Source organism: Episyrphus balteatus, chromosome 3 (genome assembly GCF_945859705.1).
Source record: "Episyrphus balteatus chromosome 3, idEpiBalt1.1, whole genome shotgun sequence".
In the NCBI taxonomy this organism is placed as follows: Eukaryota; Metazoa; Arthropoda; class Insecta; order Diptera; family Syrphidae; genus Episyrphus; species Episyrphus balteatus.
Window position 1 is genome coordinate 128910650 of NC_079136.1, and position 19393 is coordinate 128930042.

At 34.7% G+C, this 19393-nt stretch overlaps 3 protein-coding genes across 3 annotated transcripts in view; 2 read left to right on the top strand and 1 right to left on the bottom strand.

The window, feature by feature from the left end:
* LOC129913734 (transcription elongation factor S-II) overlaps nt 1-19393 on the top strand; it is a 409451-nt gene that overhangs the window by 258240 nt on the left and 131818 nt on the right. The gene's annotated exons all lie outside the window — the stretch shown is intronic.
* The window catches only part of LOC129913720 (mucin-2), a 33994-nt gene that overhangs the window by 13567 nt on the left and 1034 nt on the right, over nt 1-19393 (bottom strand). The gene's annotated exons all lie outside the window — the stretch shown is intronic.
* Nucleotides 16838-18761, top strand: LOC129913725 (uncharacterized). The gene has a single exon (XM_055992534.1). The coding sequence runs from the start codon at nt 16878-16880 to the stop codon at nt 18681-18683; it is 1806 nt and encodes a 601-aa protein (XP_055848509.1). The 5' UTR covers nt 16838-16877; the 3' UTR covers nt 18684-18761.

Below are 19393 nucleotides of genomic sequence, written 5' to 3' on the forward strand. Positions count from 1 at the left end.
AAATTTTTCTTTTCTTTTCTGTATTGTGTTTTTTGAGTAATTAAAATGACTTGAGATATCTTTTTATGTGACCATGGAGTGACTTTGTATTTTATCAATATTTATGTAGGGCATTAGTCTGGGGGAAGAGTAAACAATAGAAGTTATAGAATTTTGATTTAGTAGATGTCATAGAACAGACTATGGCAAATGTGTGAAATTTTTTTATTAAAAAGTGAAAACATGACTTAACTTTCTAGTATTTTTATTTGTTTGTAAATACATACTTTCCCTTTTAAAAAAAATGGGGAGCTACTATTGATTTATGTGGATACAGAGAAGTTTGTTCTGTTTTTTTAGAAAATTGTCAATTTCAAATATTTCTTCAACATTCAGACTCTTATACTTAATTATGCAAAATCTTGGCATTCTTAATTTATCGACTTTGGCTTCATATTAAAGGTCTATTTAAACCCTATTAACTGGTGGAAACTACAAGTTTCTATGAGGTCTGGTTGCCGAAATTTTGCGATCCAAACATAGTTTTTTTTTTCTTTTTTTTACCGACTTCCAAAAAGGAGGAAGTTCGTATTTTTTTGTTTTATGTTTGTTACCTCATATCTTTGGACTGAGTGAACCAATTTTGATAATTCTTTTTGTATTGGAAAGCTGGTGCCTGCAGTGTCGTCTCATTTGTTTAGTTCTGGCAATAGAAACTACGAGAAAAACCATAAAACCCAGTTCTATCAAATTGATTCGGAAGATAATTTTTAATGAAAAATATGAGTTCACAGTGGACAGGCATATGTATTTAAGTACAAAAATTAAAAGTTTATTGATTTCAGATTTTCGAAAAAAGTCAACCCCTTTTCGAAAAAAAATTTGATTTAAAAAAATTTCATCTAAGTCCATCGAGTTAGTCATAAAATGAAGTCATTTTAATCTCTATTAATAACAGAATAGAGGTCTGCTAGCTGAATTATTTGCAATCGAAATACATATATTTATTTCCATTCGGAAGCAGATATTTTCAGATCACAGTCTCGAAACAAGATTTGATTTACAGGTATGAGCTCACAATAAAAAGACCTATCCATTTATGTAAAAAAATTTAAAATCTATTTTTTTAAGATTTTCGAGAAAAAATCAAGGTCCCTTGCAGAAAAAAATTGAATTTGAAAAAATTTCACCCAAATTAATCAAGAGAGACATCAAATGAAAGGCCTTTTTAGGCTCTATTAAAAACTGAAAACCAAAAATTCCTTAGAGGTCTTGTTGTCGAGTTATTTGAAACCAAACATATTTTTTTTTCTAATATTCAGAAGCAAATTCGACTGCAAATTTCGAAATATGTTTTTTTTTGAAAATTTTCAATGTAAAATAATATACTTATTTAAAAATCTATTGTGTTTCTTAACTTTTTCGGTATTAGTAACTTGGTAACCCATCAAGTGGGGCACCATAAGAAAGGTCTATTTCAGCTCTATCAACAGAAAAAAACCACAAGTTTCTCTGATATCTGGTTGCTGAAATAATGCAGTCCAAACATATTTTTTTTTTTTTTCTATTTTTATTCTATCGACTATGAGAGTTTGGAATAAGATACCAATTTCTTATCGAAACCTTTTTTTAAAAATGAATATTTCATAAATTCAAATAAATCTCAAAGTTCTCTTCCATTAAATTCCCCCAAATTACACCGAAATATTTCCATATGAGTAAATTATACTTTAAACCATCTCAAAGTCACATTCCCAGTGCCCTGTAATAAAAAAGAAACATAACAAAAGGTTACAATTTAAGTAATCTTCATCTGTTTTTTTTTTTTTTTTTTTTATATTTCCAAATAAAAAACCCATTTCACCAGAGGTTAAAAGAGAAGATCTTCTTGTTAGCCTCTTTGCTCTCTCTCAGATAATCGTCAAGGTGTAAGCAGTTTTATCTGTCAAAAATGTTAAATTCTTCTCATTTTGTATTCTCCAAAGAAATCCAAAAAACCCACAGAAGAAGAAGAAAACTAAAACCTACCTTTAGGGAAATAATAAAGAAATAAGCAAGAAATAAATATGAGAGTGAAAAAATACAAAACCAACGAAGAGGAAGGAATAACAAAACGCATCTTTTTACCTTCTTTTCCACACACACAAAAACTGACCAACAAAAAAAAAAGTATAAAGAACGATAGATTCAATATGAAAATCAAAAAAGAAGAACTCATGGAAAAAGGTAATCTTTAACAGACGGGTTTGAAGAAAACAAATAAAATAAAAGAAGAAAACCTTTAAACGAGGAAAAATAAAACCCTAACAAACGTGTTGAATAATTCATGTTGTGTGGGGACAAAAAAAAGGGAACAAATAGGAAGACTCGAACGAACTCGAATGAAACGCATTGCATTCAAGAGAGAAAAACGATAAAGTCTCCAAAGAAAATGGGAAGACCAAAAGAATATAGAAACAAACAACAAAAAAAAGTTGACGTCTTCTCATCTCTCGTATAGCAGCACACAGGTAATCACTGCCCTTTCGTCTTTGACAGATTCTCTTTTACAGGTGATTCACCTGCTGCTTTGCTTCGATGGTTGTTGGTATTTCTTGGTCGTCGTTCGTCATGTTGTCTTTCCCGTCACCGTCACATAGTCTTCACAGAGTCTTCCTCGTCATCGTTTGTCGTCGTGCTAATGAAACGTGAGGCACGCGAAGTACTTACCGTCACCGTCACCATACCAACATAGTAGACCTATCTCCTGAGATACAGTATCTTCCTCAGCGAGACAGGTAAGAAGAGGTGCATTAACCTTTTTTATGTATTTTGGTATATTTTTTTTTGGAATTATTTCGTCTTCACCTTCTTCTTTTATGTTTGTCTTCATTCACCCAAAAAAAAAAAAAAAAAAAACGATAAAAAAAACCATAACCAAATAACGGTGGCGACGAAGACGACCAAATCCGGCCAGGAAACGTACATAATTTGTTTTTCGTCGAATTGTATCTTTTTTTTTCTTGCCTATTTCTTGAGAGAAAGAGTCTAATTGACTACTCAACGACTCTATGTCACTGTGCCTCATCATAAATGTTCCATAATAATAGGTTTGAGGTCTCAAGTGTTAATAATTATATGACATGCCATAAAGTTTTGTAACGGTTGTTTGGTGCGGTTTGTATATAATATTAGATGTATCCATGAGATACAAAAAAAAGAGTATGTAGATATGTACTTTTTTTTGTGACATGTGCGAGCACTTATTTGTGCTCATTGGATAAAATCATGAAAAGATACTCTCCTCAAGGTTGCAACAACACAATATGTGGATTTAGATAATGTGGTCTGGTTATGATGGAGCTATTTTTTTATGTGTGTAACTTTGGCTATCACTATAACAACAACAACTGTCAAAATGGTTAGGTGATTAGAACGGATTTCCTTCCTGGGTAATGGTTACGGTTTCTATGGGTCATTATTTAGATATTATGTCACATTAATTTAATAAGACGGCTTAAGAAATTCATCTTTGGTAGATGATTTGAGGAAATTATTTATTTCGTGACAGTAATATTTGTTAGATTGGAAAAAGATGGTTTTCAAACTTGACATTTTGAGTGAAATTTTTACTTCACAAGGTCCTTAATATTAGACACCAGAAAACATGATATAAATATAAAAATTAAGTAATGGCTCATTTGGGGCAAGATATTTAAAAAAAAAAATAGTATTAAGACCTTATGATATAATCAAAATAAAATAATATTAAGACCTTATGAATTTAAAATCTGGAAAACCATAATTAAGGTGTTTTTCGGTCCCCATTCGGTCTTTTGATGATTTCAACACCTATCCACGGAAAAATAATTTTAAGACCTTATGACCTTATTTAAAGCTGAAAAACCATTAATAAGGCCCCACGTTTCTATGAGCACGCATTTTCCGGTCCCTATAAAGTCTATTTAAGATTTCGACACCTTCGGAATAAAATGTTAAGACCTCAAATTTAAAAAAAAAAAATTTGTCTCAGATTTTTGTTCACATTTCTGTGATAAAGTTTTTTTCAATTCCATTTTTTTTACATTTGATTTTATATTTTAGAAAAACAAAAAGAATACCAAAATCCAACAAACTTATATTTTCATACAATTATTTTACAATAATTTTGAGACTCATAAACATTATCTACTTAATAGAAAATGTTTTAATTTACCGTGATATTTAACATTTTGAGATCTTATTTTGATCTCAGTTTAAAGTAATTATAAAATCACATTTTAAGACCTCATTTTCCTATAAATACACATTTTTCGGTAACAATAATGATAAAACATTTTGAGACCTCTGTTTCAAAAAAATATATTTTTGTGTACATATTTTGATATTTTGTAAGTAACTTCTAAATAAAAAAAAAAACATTGATAAGGTCCCAAAAAGTACTGCACAGTATTTTCATAGAGCGGAATAACTTTGCTTTCGGTGAAATTTTATATTTTGAGACCTTATTAAGGAGGACTTAAAAATCTGATTTAAGGGGACCAGTGAAATCAGAGACCCCCGGTTATTTGTTTAAGACCCAAGGAAAACACAAATATAAAAATAAAGTTGAAAATTGTTTCATAATTTAACTATCTTCTTTTGAAACATTGAAATTTTTTAAGAATAAATTAAATAAATAGAAAAAATTTAAAGACCTCATTTTCAAAAATTGTATTTATGTTAATTATTTTTTTTCAAATGGAATTTGTGGAATAAGGCTCCACGCAGGGGCGTACACACCATTGGGGCAAGTGGGGCGGTGCCCTGGGGCCCCCAACACGCCAGGGCCCCGTAAGGAGACAATGCAAAGAAGGCAACGGGTTATAAAAGTATCGAAGCAAAAAGATAAAATATTTGACATGAATCACTTCGGATACAAGAGAGACAAATTATATTTTTCAGTGAATTGGTAGCCAGCCACATAATATTTCATTGAAAAAAAATATTATCTCAGGGGTCCCAAAAAAATAAATTGCCTTTTTGAAAGAAAAATTACATACATATATTATCTTGGGGTCCCAAAAATATAACTTGCATGATCTTAGCGACCAACAAATGATATGTACATCAGGGGCCCCAAAAAAAATAAGATGGTACTATTTTAATTGTTCTTATTTTCTATATCAAAGGGGCCCCAAAAATTTAGTCTTGCCCCGGGGCCCCGACAACTCAACGTACGCTCCTGGCTCCACGTAAAGGTTATAAAAAATTGTTGACAAAGCTTATGAATTCTTACTATCACTCATACCTTCCGACATCGGGAAAACCACTCGCACACTGCTCAACAATTGATTAAAAGTAGAACTCGATATTAAATTCCATTTTCAAATTAGAGAATGCCTTGTTGAATTTTTGTCCTAATGCATTTTAAATTTTTCATTTTTCCCAACAAAAAAAATACTAAAATGCAAATGAAAACCAAGTCAGGAGTAAACCTTTTTTGTGACCCTCTCTTACCATCGAGATTTATATGTATGTATTCTCTAGACGTAAAGTTTTTTAAAAGTGGTTTCGAGGCTCTGAATTTTACATTCGTATACCTTTAGTCTACAGACGAAAAAGAAGAAAACAAAAAAAAATTGAAAAATTTTCTGTCTGCATCGAAAATTGCCTCCTCCATGGTCTCTCAGCGAATTCATATCAAAATCAGAGACGTTTGGAATGGGATATTCTGCAGTAGGATTTTTCGTGTATTCCCGCACTCTGGCAAGGAGGAGACCCGGGATATAGAGAATACAGTCCGGATGTTGCTCTCCTGTTCAAGTTTCTTTTCTGTGCAAGGATCAAGGTACCTTTACGAAAAGTATAGTGGCGCGTCGCGCGGAGAGAAAGACTATTGTTGTCGCTGTGCTGCCTCAATATTGCGGTCCTGGCAGATTTGCAATTCAGCAAAATTCAACCTCAGTTTTGGGCGGAATGTTTTATTTTATTTTTTTTTTCTTTTTTTTTTTTTATTTTCGTTGTGTGTTCTGGTGCTCTGAGTGCTCTCTGCACTACCTGATAGATTCTCACGATGTGGAATTGGTGATGTTGATGCGACAAGTTCACTGCCTGCCTGCAATGCATTTTTGTAATCTACCGGGAGCAAAAAAAAAAAAAATTAAAAAACAAAAAAAAAATGTCAGCCGAGGGTAAGACCCGGACTAGTCTGGGTTGTATCCTCATCCTGATTCAGGATTCTAGGCAAGAATAAAGGCATTCATTGGTTTCCGCGAGAAAGGATAAAATGCTGAAAAAAAAAAGAAATACATTGTATATTCCTCTAGTCAAGTCCTGGTGACATGGCAAACAGAAAAACAGTTGAAGTTGAGAAAACAAAAATAAAAAAAATGTTTGTAGTCATCGTCGACGTCTCTTCGAGTCGCGTCATGTTGACATGGAGATTGCTGAAATTGCCTTGAGCAGGACATTTGAAAGGTATTGACATGGAAAAATATTTTTTTTCAAGACATCCGTTGTTGTGGAAAAGAGTGAATCGAGGAAGATGATTTTTTTTTCTTTTTTGTATTTTTATAAGAAATTACAAAATCTTTTCGAAAGTTATTCACACCGATTATGTCGCGAATGGAAACAACTTTACATTATTTAGAGGGTTTTTTGTGGGTATGCTAGTTTTTGAAAAGTTAAAGACAGAGAAGGACCCACAAAATATTTAAATTTTTTTATGTATTTAAAAGACATTTAATATTTTTGTTAAAATAACAGGATCTTCGTTTTGAAATACTTTTTGAGACCTCAAAAAATATAGAAAAAATTAGAAATTTGAAAAAAAAAAACGAGGTCTCGGTCCGATTAAAAAAAGAAGACCCCAAATAAAAAGAAATACGGTCCCAAGACGAATTTCCTAACTAAAATTATCACAGAAATATTTAAAAATTATAATGAGAAAAATAGAGACCCAATAATTGTGTATTACCCTATTGCTTTAAATTTGGATATAATTTTCTTAATTAATTTCACGAACTCCAAAAACCACAGACAACCTTGCCAAGATATTTAAATCCATTAGATTTTGTTTTGCAAATACGAGGTAATCAAATCTTTCAAGAAGACTGAGAATCCATTAAAAAATAGTTAAGGTCCGAAATTTAAAATTGCACTGTAATTTATTTAAATGTTTGTAGGTATATTAAAAACCATTCGATTTGGTTTTGCGGAAACGAGGTCTTGAAATCTTTAAAGAAAACTGAGTATCCATTGAAAAATATTGTTAAGGTCCGAAATATAAAATTGAACAGTAATAGATTTGTATTTTCGGGACCTCTTTATGTTTTTTTTTTTTTCTGAAACAACGTATGTTTATATGCGTTGGATCCTTGTTAATTAACCACAGAATGCAAAATAAAAATTAAGGTATCAAAATGTATTCTCATCATAAAGATGAAATCTTCACACTTCATTTAACTAAAAAAAAAAACTAAAGTAAGGTCCTAAAATACAAACAACGAGTACACTGTACATCAAAACAATCTTTGAGGAAGCTAATATTTATTTGTAAATGTTTGGGACCCCATTCCAGCATATTTTTTTTTTATTGATTTTAGAATCATTCCCAGTTTTAAAATAATATGTGGTCTTAAAACATTTTTTTGTGAACATCCAATATAAAAAGAAGATTGATTAAGAAAAAAAAAATTCTTTTGGAAAAAGAGGTCTTAACATATTTTTTTTGTAAAAATGTCGCAAAATTAAGGTCTCATGGTTCAAGTAAAACAAAATCGTCAATATTTCTATATATTTTTTAAGACCCTTAGAACCGTTTTCAAGACAATATATGTCATTTTGAATCGGGTGTTAGTTTTGTGTACTATCAAAGCTTCACCGAACAATTCGCAAGAACGTCAAGTTTAAAGTAAATTCACTTAGGCTGTATTAGTTCCCCACTTCGATTTTCCTCATTGAACACAAAGTTTTCACCATTCCCCACAAGTACAACAAATAAATTCACTGCATCAAATAAAAACAAACAAAAAGAAAAAATCACCGCAAAACAGCATGACTATAGAAGCTAACATTCCCATTAGAACTAAGATTATCCTGGGTGTAAGCTTTCACAATCTACGTCTATGACGGTGAAGAACTACAAGAGTCTATTTCTATGCGGAGATTTAGTGATTAAATAGTGTACATGCTTCATTTAACCACAAGAAAAGCATCCAGAACTTCAAAACTAACGCTTATGGACACTGCGGTATCCTCTCTACTACCTACACTTATCCTACCATCCGCATAACAGCAAATTACATAACTTGTCGGTCGGTCGGTCGTTGAGAGAGAGAGAGAGAGAAAATACCTTTTGTGCCAGCGTTTAGATACATAGAAAGCCAATTTGCTTAACAAAGCGTCATTCCTATCCAGGAATCTAAAATCACACCCTTCGTATCCCTCAACTTGCCACGAAACGACGCGACGACTACCGACGACGAACCGTCAAAATAAATAATTTCCTGAAATTCTCTCAGCAGCACAATCCTCTCGTTTACCATCTCTCTCGAACAAAAAAAAAAAAACACCATTATGCTCCACGAGGAAGAACTTGGGCGAATTAATTTAAGAGACAAGAATAAGAAGATTCCAGGTCCAAGAATTTCATCCATCCCAACCACTAGAATCGTGTCGGTCGGTTGGCGATGGTGGAGGGAATGCTTCCCTAGAAAAACACACCGCACACAAGAATTTCGGTACTCCTTTCTGAGCTATGTCCCGTCATAAGGGTGCTTAAGAAACCTTCTTGTCGTCGTCGTCGTCGTCGTCATACCCAGGAAGATGAAATCACCTAGATAAGTTAACTAACAACGCAAGTTCTTCCAGATAAAGGCAAAATAATATTCAAACTGGATCTTCGGGGAAGTGCGGATGAGGAAAAACCAAGGGAAACGCAAACAAAGACGAAGGCCAAACCCAAAATGAATCCCAAAACTAGTCAAAGTTATCACATCACACTCTGACTCCTATAAGCCTCCTGGCATAAACCCACTACCTACATCTTTGGCGTTGGTCGAAAAAACTGATTTCCATGGTTTCTGCAATATGAGATGGAGGAGATGCTTTGTGGTTATTCTATTCTATCCTTAGGCTACAAATGGCACTGTTGGTAGCTGTTAGCCTAGGGCAAACAGGAATGCAGCTTGATTGGATTTTTGCGTCCGTGTTTTTCTTCGTCTTCTTCTGGGAGAGCTTGGTAAGAGGTGCTATGTGACCACGAGAAGAGGTTGGAAATTGATGAGTAATTTCCCTATGCCTTTCAGGTAAAAAGTGCTGACGAAGGTGTTTAACTATATTGCATACCTACAAAAAAATGTATCAGGCGTTAACTTCAAGGCTTTCGAATAAAACACTTGAACAAATACCAATTCAACTGGAAACAATAGCCTAATGACATTGTAAAATTATCTCAAGATAGCCACACTGACCATATCGAGCGGAAAAAAATTAAGACACATGTGCCTATTGTTTGACAAAGCAAACATCGCCTTCAACAACAAGCTTAGTCAGAACCTAGAACACAAAACCTGCAAGCTTATGCAACCCTCTATTTACGCAGATAGCGAATGTTTACACAGTTGTCAACCCCAGAGTCAATAGCAACCCATCTCGATAGCCCTATATAAGCTCAAGTCAGCTCCATAATCATTCAGTTCGATATCTCATCTTACTTTTCTTCTCTAGAAAGCTCTTTCAACTCTTTCCAAAACTACAACCATGAAACTGGCATCAATTGTTGTCCTCTGCTTGGCTGCAAGCCTTCACCAAGCCCAAGCTAAGCCTTTCAGCTTCGGTGTTATCAGCGATTCTATCAAACAAGCTGGTTCTATTGCTGGAGGAATTGTTGACGGTGCATCAAATGCTGCATCAGGTATTGCTGGAACAGCTGGAGATATTGCTGCTGGAATTGCTAAGGGTGCTGCTGGTGCAGCTCAAGGAGCTATTGGAACCGCATCTGGAGTCGCCCAAGGAATTATTGGAACCGGAACTGAAATTGCTGCAGGAGTTGCCGATAAAGCTGGTTCAATAGTTGATAGTGTTTCCAAGCAAATTAAGACCGTCCAAAACAAGGCTCTCAAGGGAGCTCTACAAAAGGCTCAATCTTTATTGCAAAATGTTCAAGACAATACTAGAGGAGCATTGCAAGCTGCTCAGGTTGCTTCCCAAAAGGCTTCCGAAGGACTTATTGAAGTTGAAAGCCAAAAGAATGAATTGATCCAAGCATGGGCTGACAAGGCTCAAGAGAAAATTGCCAATGCTAGTCCTGAAACTCAAGAAAATGGACAACAATTTATCAATGGTTTTGTTGACAAAACTGCCACCGAAATCTCAAAGGCATCTGATGCAGCTTTGGAACAATTAGCTAAGGTACAACAGTCTGCCAATGCTACAGCTGAGAAATATCACCCACATATGGACAAGTTGATTGAACAAGTTGGAAAATGCTCAGAAATTAAGGCTTCACAAGTCCGTGAATTGGCCAAGTGTGCTGGTGAAATTACAAAGGATTTGGTACCATTAGCATCGGCACCAGGTGATTTGGCCAATGTTAAGGGTCAAATTGTTAAAGCTGGAGGTGTTAATATCCTTAAGGATGTTCGAGTTCAAGCTGTTCTTAGTCAGTTCCGTGCTCAAAGTAAACAAGCTGATGCCATTATCGATCAAATGGTAGCACAAGATCAACAAAATGCTGAAAAACAACCTCAGGAAGATGAACAACCTCAGGAAGATGAACAACCTCAAGAAGACGAACAACAAGGAGAAGAAGAAGAGGCACCAGCAGCAGAAGAAGAAGAATGAAAAGGCATTATGAGTCTTTGTTTTCAAAATTTAATTAAAAATTAAAAATTTATTTTTGTTTGTCATTAGTTTTTTTTTTTAAAAACTTAATAAAATTGTGTAATTATTTGAATAAAAACATTATTGGGTTGTGAAACTTATTTTTTCGTTTTTTTTTAACAGAGTCCATTTATAAGGGAAAACCAGACACGAAGACTGATATTGACTTAAAGTGGTCTTAGGACCCAACAATATCAATATCTGATTCTACATAAAAAATCTAGGTTAAGGATCTAGGGTTTTATTTAATTCCTTGTTTTTAGTGGGACAAAAATACTTTTAAGCTGAACGATGTGACAGTTGGAAACCTTTTGCCTACAGATTTTGTATCCTTCATTCTCTAAATAAAGTTTTCATATTTTAAGTTACTCGTCTAAGGGGAATATTTTTAAGAAACTTGGCCACCTAGGTTTCTATAGATTTATTTTATACTACAGGTGTTTAAAAATTTTCATAAAATACTTTTTTTACATTTTGCATCAAAAAAAAAATTTCAAAATTTTTTTTACGAAAATTTGCAATATAGCTATGCAGTTTTTAAAGCCTTTATGTACTCATATAATTAGGTATTGTAGAAAATGATAAAAAAAAAAAGAAATAAATAAAATTCATTCATTCGTGGTTGTAGTGAACGAAAACATAAGATGATAAAATTTAAAATACACTGAACGAAAAAAAGCCAATATTTTATGAACTGGTTGCGATAGAACTTTTTTCTATCTGGTTTTAGAACAGTCTTTAGTGTAGCTATCAGCCGTTTTAGGGTTGTCCATTCTCTATCGGACTTGGGACACCCTGTATTTAATTAGACCTATTCTAAACAAAGATTCCCAGGGAAATGGTTTCGGGAGAAGGGCCCCAATCGGAAAAATGGTGAAAGTTTTAATTTTTTTTTTTTTTTTGCTTTCCCCATATTCTTAACCATCGAAGAACGAAATTCAAGCTAAAAAAATAATGAAATTTCAAGAGCTTTTCAGTTGGGAGTTCTTTTTTCAGAATAGGCCTGATTATGACGATTACAACTCAACTTCAACTTTTTAATTCGTTATACCTAAGAAACGGTGGGTCTTAGGAAAAAAAGTGTCATGACACTTTTTATATATAATAATCTGGTCTACAATTCTTGCATGGAAAATTTTTTGATAAGACTTACCATTTTGGTGAAAATTGTGAAAAACCAGTTTTTGTGACCTTTGACCCCAAGTAAATTTTTTTCCAGGTCTCGGATCGATGAGGACTTTTTAGATTTAATTTATGATAATGTTTCCAACAATCCTACCAAATTTCAGCTTGCTGGCAATTAATGTAACCTCGGATGTCTAAATTGACCGGACTAGAAGTTTATGAAAAATATTATAACAGACGATAAGGAGGTTCAGGGTCCAAAACTTTTCTAATAATTCGAAACTGCTTCATATTATTTTTTAGTTTTTTTTTTTTTTGGTTCTTTTGAAAATTGTGTTTTATTACTCTCTTTTTTGTTGATGGAAAAAGTTTAAAGACCCTATGAGGGACCTACATATTTTTGTACTTCTTAAAAAAAATAAATTTTTTTATCTGGAAAAGCTTGAAGCTTGAACGCTTGAAGAATCGCTGGTTGAACATTTTTTTGTGGGTCTTAAAATTTAAGGTCCCTGTATCTTAATTGATCCTTAAGTTATAGTTTAAGTTCCCAATAATATAATGGAGCCTCTAAGGCTATAGAGTCCAGAGAAAACCGAAAACGTCTTAATGAGGCATTTTTAAATTGAAATTGACTTCATAGAAGTGTAACACAGTCTCCGAGTGTTTAGCAAAAATGAACCCAGGAATAGCCATTGAGCTTGCAAACTTTTAACAATAAAACAGATTTTGCTTTACAATATGGATTTTCCAACAAACTGATCTAAGTAAATATTGTATCAGACTAGACTATTCAGTAACTTTGTAAAATTAATTCAATATTGTAAAAATTTTCTAGAAGTTCTAATTCTAAGCCTTTGTCTATTGTTAATGCAACAATCATAGCTCAAAGTTATAGCATAATTCACATATAAACACTTGTGGCTTGTGCAACTATTTCTGTCTAGACAGTCATTATTTACACAGTTGTCTTTTAACATAATAAATTTCTTCCACAAATTATTCCTATAAAAGCTCAACTTAAACCTCTATCAAATCACTTCAAATACGTCTTCTTTTCTCTAAAGGCTTTGACAAACTTCAACCTACCCAATTATGAAACTAGCTACTTCATTTGTTGCCATCTGCATGGTTATTTGCATCCAACAAGCTTCTACGGCTGGACTTGGTGATGCCATTCGTAGTGTAGGTTCTGCTGCTTCAGAAGTTGTCGATACTGCTGGATCTGCAGCTTCAGGTGTTTCTGGAATTGCAGGAGTTGTACCAATTGCTGGTCCAATTGCTGTACCAATTGCACGAGGTGCTATCACTGCAGCAACTGGAGTTGCTAAAGGAGTTATCGAAGCTGGAACTGGTGCTGTTGGCAGTGTTGGCGATCAAGTATCTGGTGTTGTTGACCAAGTTTCTAATGTTGCTGGACAAGTGTCCAATATTGCTGGACAATCACAACAATAAGTTGTTTTCGTTTCTTTTATTGAATAACTTGAAAAACTCGAAATAAAAATTTTGTTTACCTACTTAAAATTTGTGTTGTAATATTTTTGGCGAATTTTGAAACTGACTTTGACTACTAATTTTTTTTTGTCGGTTATATCGGGAAATGATAACAAGTCACTACGGAATAAGGTTTGACAAGTCTGTTTTGTGTCTGTATTTTCAAAATTAAAAAGCCAGGAAAAGGTGTTTTATAGTATCAAAGCAAACAGAAATCCCCCAGTTACCTACACTCTTAATTTATTTCCAGTGACCTAGAGATGTGACTATTAGAACTATCAAGTCAAACCGGAATCTCCAAAATCTTCCAGTAATTAACACTTTTAATGTCATTCCTGGGGAATAATTCTAAAGAAGTAACTTTTTAATATTATTAAGGAATTTCACAATCTCCGAAGTCTCCCAGTAACCTACACTTTTAGTAGCATTCCGGGGAGTTTTTTTGAGATGACTTTTGGTATTATGAAGGCGACCGGGAACGCTCGAAATCTCCCAGTGACCTACACTTTTGATATCATTCCTGGGAAATCGTTCGAGTAGGGTCACTTTTAGTATTTTCAAGACATACCAGAATCTCCAAAATCTACTTAGAAAAATATAACAGTGAGATACTTTTGTTGGGTAACATCTTCGACTTACGCTTAAACTTTCATTACATTTCCTGGGGAATTATTCAAGTGGATTGATTTTTAGTACAATCAAGTCAAACTAGATTCTTCGAAACCTCTAAGGGACCTACACTTTTAATATCATCCCTGAAAAAATATTTTGGATAGGTGACTTTTGGGATGATTAAGGCGACTCGAAATTTCCGTAATCTTCTAGAGACCTACACTTTTAATTTTTTTTCCAGGGAGCAACACTTTCAATATCTTTCTTCGGAAATTAATCTAGGTAGATGACTCACCCATAACTTAAACCTTTAGATATTAGGAAAATATAACCATTTGGAGAATCAAATTCGAGACCTAAGAAATGAACAGTGGACGTTTTTGGTTACTTGGTGAAACAGTGCATTTCCACTTATTCTCAAGATAGATTGTTGCATCAGTCAAAGTCTCAAAGTATGTGAAAAACTTCGATGATTGTTTACCGTCAGCAAATAGACAAAGCCTATTTCTAACAATGTAGCAGTTTGCATAATTGGGATTTTCCAACAAAATTCATCCGAGTCACTATTGTTTCAGGCTAGACTGCTCAGTGGCTGCCACATGTTTCTATTGTATCAAATACATTCTAACATTTCCTCACCATTATAATCAAAACTCGTAGTTTAAGATTCCATTGTTCTTCTATTACAATTATTTACCCAGACAGCTAATATTTACACAACAACTGTCTTTTCAAATCATCAATTTCATCCTTCCAACTCCTCTTATAAAAGCTCAACTCAAATCTCTACAACTCAAAGCTTGACAAACTACAACCAACCACAGCCAATCATGAAACTAGCTTCTTCAATTATTGCTATCTGCTTGGTAATTTGCCTTCAACAAGTCAATGCCGGTTCAATTGGTGGTGCCGTTATTAGTGCTGGATCTGCTGCTTCAGGAGCTGTCGATACTGCTGGAAATGTAGGTTCAGGTGTTGCAGGAGCTGCTGCAGCTGTACCAATTGCTGGTCCAATTGCTAGTCCAATTGCTCAAAGTGCTATCAATACTGCAACTGGAGTTGCTGATGGAGCTATTGATGCTGCAACTGGTGCTGTTGCCAATGTTGCTGATCAAGCTGTTGAACAAGTTTCTAATGTTGCTGCATCAGTATCAGCATAATTTTTGTAAACAGTTTTTTAAAAAAACTTTAAAAATATTTGAAATAAAAAATATGTGGTTCACTTGAAGTTTTATGTCTTTAAAAAAATTGGAGGAAACGGAACGTTTAGACTTAATGAAGATTTTTTTTAGCGAAACAGTAATTTAGTAGAAAAGTAGTCTCTACGAACCAAACTTGCGAAGAAAGTGTCTTCAGGCATTATTTTGAGATCGGATAAGGTTGATAAGGTCTTTGACAAAATATAAAATAGGTCCTTAATTGAGGCTACGAGACCAATAGTGGCATAAGCCACAAAATTAAGTTTTGAGCTACGAGAGATTTAAGATACAGGGTTTTTTAAAACAACACTTTTTTGAGCGTCATCTAGTTCTGGGTGTATCTACATAGCTGCATAAATCTATTTTTGTATTAAAATAGATATATTAAGAGACCGAGTTTTTATGCAAAATAACATTTTTGAAAAAAAAAGTGTGTACGCCACTATTGCTCTCATAGCCTTGATTATTGTTTAAGAGAAAGTGTTCTATGAGGAGTTTGGAGGGATACACATTTTAGGTTTCAAAATTAGGGATAACCACTTCCACCAGTAACGGCTTTGATTTCATAAGCTTTAGTGTTGGGATAAATAAATTAAATCTGTGACCAACAACTAAACCATAACTGTCAGGCCAGGGCCAAAGGCCAAATGAAGTTTATTTGGCGAAGTGTTGGTTCTTCGGAAGATGTCTTATGTTCTCAACAATTTTTAGCAGGCTACGACTATTGGAAGCTTAACGTCCCAAAATTTATTTTACCGAAGACTATTTTAAAAGTTGATTTGTCGAAGTTGGTTCTTCAATATCTACCTTTTATTCTCATCTTAGTGAATAAATTCTAGCTCAGTTCTAGTAGAAAATTACTTCGAACTAAACTTATTTGGAGGATTTAGTTGAAGAAATTTGTTCTTAAAGAAATAGATTCCAGTCTTAAAGCTCTTCCGAGACTCCCGAAAAGCCAATAGACCTTTGGAACAATACCTGAACTAATACCTCTTAAATGCGTTGGTACTGCAAGGAGTTTCCCGAGAACTATCAGAAGTTTCTTTTTTGTATTTCCAATAATTTTATACGAAATTCCGAATTAAGAAATTGATACCTTACATTGTCAAAAAGTCGGTTGTGACTCATAGATCTGAGACTTTATAGGTTTTCGAAATATTTAAACTTTTAGGAGGAAGCGTTAAGTTCCAAAGCGAACCAGAATAATTGCAAGAAGAACTTAACGTCAAACAGTTCATTATTTCTTCAAGCCTAATAATAGACTATTTATTATGGTTTATTTCTTCCATGCTTTGTGAACTTCCACTATCAATCATAATTTTTGAATAAAGGCTTGCAGTAATCCATTTCTTTAGGAAGCAAAAATACACCCTCTAATCGATTTCAAGGCTAATGGAAACAAAGGGTCTCATAAAAAAAACAAATAACACTTGCCCTGACTCTCAGACTGCAAATAAAAGACACTTGTGCAAACACAGCTTTTATTTACTAAAACTTGACAAAAAACGTGCTCATATTGTTCTTCCAATATTATTGACCGCTAACGACGTAAACACAAACTGCATATAAAAAGCCTTGCAAATTCACTGTCAAATCCAGTTTGAAGTCATCTTTCAACTTTCCACAATGAAACTTGCACCAATAGTTCTAATCCTTTGTTTGGCTTTAGCCACTCAATCAGTTCAAGCTAATATATTCAACGACATTAGCAATGGAATTCGCAATGCTGGTAATGTTGCCAAAGGTATTGTTGGAGCAGGAGAAAAAGCAGCATCAGATGCTGCTAAAACAGCTGGAAAAATTGGATCTGGCATTGCTATAGGAGTAACTGGAGGAATTCAAGGAGCAGTGAAAGCAGCAGCTGGAATAACCAAAGGTGTAATTGGAGTTGAAGTTGGTGTTGCAAGTGGTATTGCTAGTGCAGCAGGAACTGTTGCCAATGCAATTGGTGAGAATATCCATAAAATTCGTAACTTAGCTCATAAAGGAGCTCTCCAAGGAGCACAGAATACTCTTCAAGCTATTCAAGATAATACTAGAAGTTCTTTGAAAGAAACACAAGTAGTTGCTAAGAAGATCGAAGAAGCTGTTCAAGAAATTGAAACACAAAAGAACGATACAATTCAAGATTGGGCTAAAGAAGCTAAGGAAAAACTTGCCGGTACCAGTGAAGAAAGTCAAAAGAAAGGTCAAAAACTTATTGATAGATTGGCTAAGAAAACTGAAAATTCTGTTGATAAGGCAACAAAACGATTGACTGATACTTTGGAAGAAATTCAAAATAAGGCTAATGCTACTGCTGAACGTTATCATGAACCAATGAATAAACTTATTGAACAAATTGGAAAATGCTCAGAAGTGAAGGCAACCAATATTAGAGAATCGATCAAGTGTGCTGAACAAATTCGGGAAGACTTAGTACCTTTACTTTCTGCTCCAGGTGCATTGGCTGGTGTGAGGTTGGAAATTGTCAAAGCTGGTATGCAGAATTTCGGAAAGGATATTGCTGTGCAAGCAGCTATGAATAGGTTCCGCAGAGATGCTCGTACTATTGATAGAATTCTTGAGCAATTAGCTGCTGAAGATGCAGCATCTGCAACAACGGCTTCAACTTCATCCGCAGCACCTTCTGAAGGACCAGCATCTTCTGAAGCTCCAAGTTCTTCCGAAGCTCCAGGCTCTTCCGCAGCACCTGGTTCTTCCGAAGCTCCATCTTCTTCTGACGCACCATCTTCTTCTGACGCACCATCTTCTTCTGACGCACCATCATCGTCTGACGCACCATCTTCTTCTGACGCACCATCATCGTCTGAAGGACCATCTGCTTCTGACGCACCATCATCGTCTGAAGGACCATCTGCTTCTGACGCACCATCATCGTCTGAAGGACCATCTGCTACTGACGCACCATCTTCTTCTGACGCACCATCATCGTCTGAAGGACCATCTGCTACTGATGCACCATCATCGTCTGAAGGACCATCTGCTTCTGACGCACCATCATCGTCTGAAGGACCATCTGCTACTGATGCACCATCATCGTCTGAAGGACCATCTGCTTCTGACGCACCATCATCGTCTGAAGGACCATCTGCTACTGATGCACCATCATCGTCTGAAGGACCATCTGCTACTGACGCACCATCATCGTCTGAAGGACCATCTGCTTCTGACGCACCATCATCGTCTGAAGGACCATCTGCTACTGATGCACCATCATCGTCTGAAGGACCATCTGCTTCTGACGCACCATCATCGTCTGAAGGACCATCTGCTACTGACGCACCATCTTCTTCTGACGCACCATCATCGTCTGAAGGACCATCTGCTTCTGACGCACCAGCATCGTCAGACTCCCCAGCTACTACAGAAGGATCAGCATCTGAAACAACTGCTGAAACAACAACTCCTGTTGCATGTATTGTAAATTGAAAACAACACTCAAAGTTGTCATGCTTTAAATATGTTCAAAATTTTTAATTAATAAAATCAAAAATTTGATTGGAAAGTCCTGAATTTTTTTTTTGGGGGGGGGGAGGGAAAGGGATTTCTCAACGTATTTGTAGTCAGTTTAATAGGAACCTATGGTTATGGATAAGAGATTAAAAGACTCTAAAGTCTGAAGACGATCAATTTTATAATTGAATCAGAACTTTTGATCATCAGATCAGAAAAATAATCCAATCGATTTATGAATGCAATTGTAATTTGTTAATGCCCCAAGTAAATATAGAAATTGTATTTTTAAAGAAAAAAATTTAAAAAAAATCTTGACCTCCGCACCACGTCTGTGCCAGGTCCACACCTTTTGATTTTGAATGAAAAATTCGGTGCACCACCGCTGCAATACAACTGCACCACGTCCGCACCATTTCATTTGGAATAAAAAATTTGCTTCATTATGATACATAATTTAGGATTATTAAAAAAATAAAAAAAAAACTACCGCCGAGAAGGAAATTCGAACCCGAGTTTCCAGAGCATTTTCAATTAGAAGTTTAACGCCTTAACCACTCGACAACCAAGTTTGTACGAACTGGCAAATTGGTAGCTTAAGTCAAATAAACTTTGAAGACGACTTAAACATTTTTATAAGTACGAGAATAGAATTTTTGATCATGGTGCAGACGTGGTGCGGCGTA

Excerpts from the sequence above, each read along its gene's own strand:
- LOC129913725 (XM_055992534.1), top strand. The coding sequence starts at position 16,878 with ATGAAACTTGCACCAATAGTTCTAATCCTTTGTTTGGCTTTAGCCACT.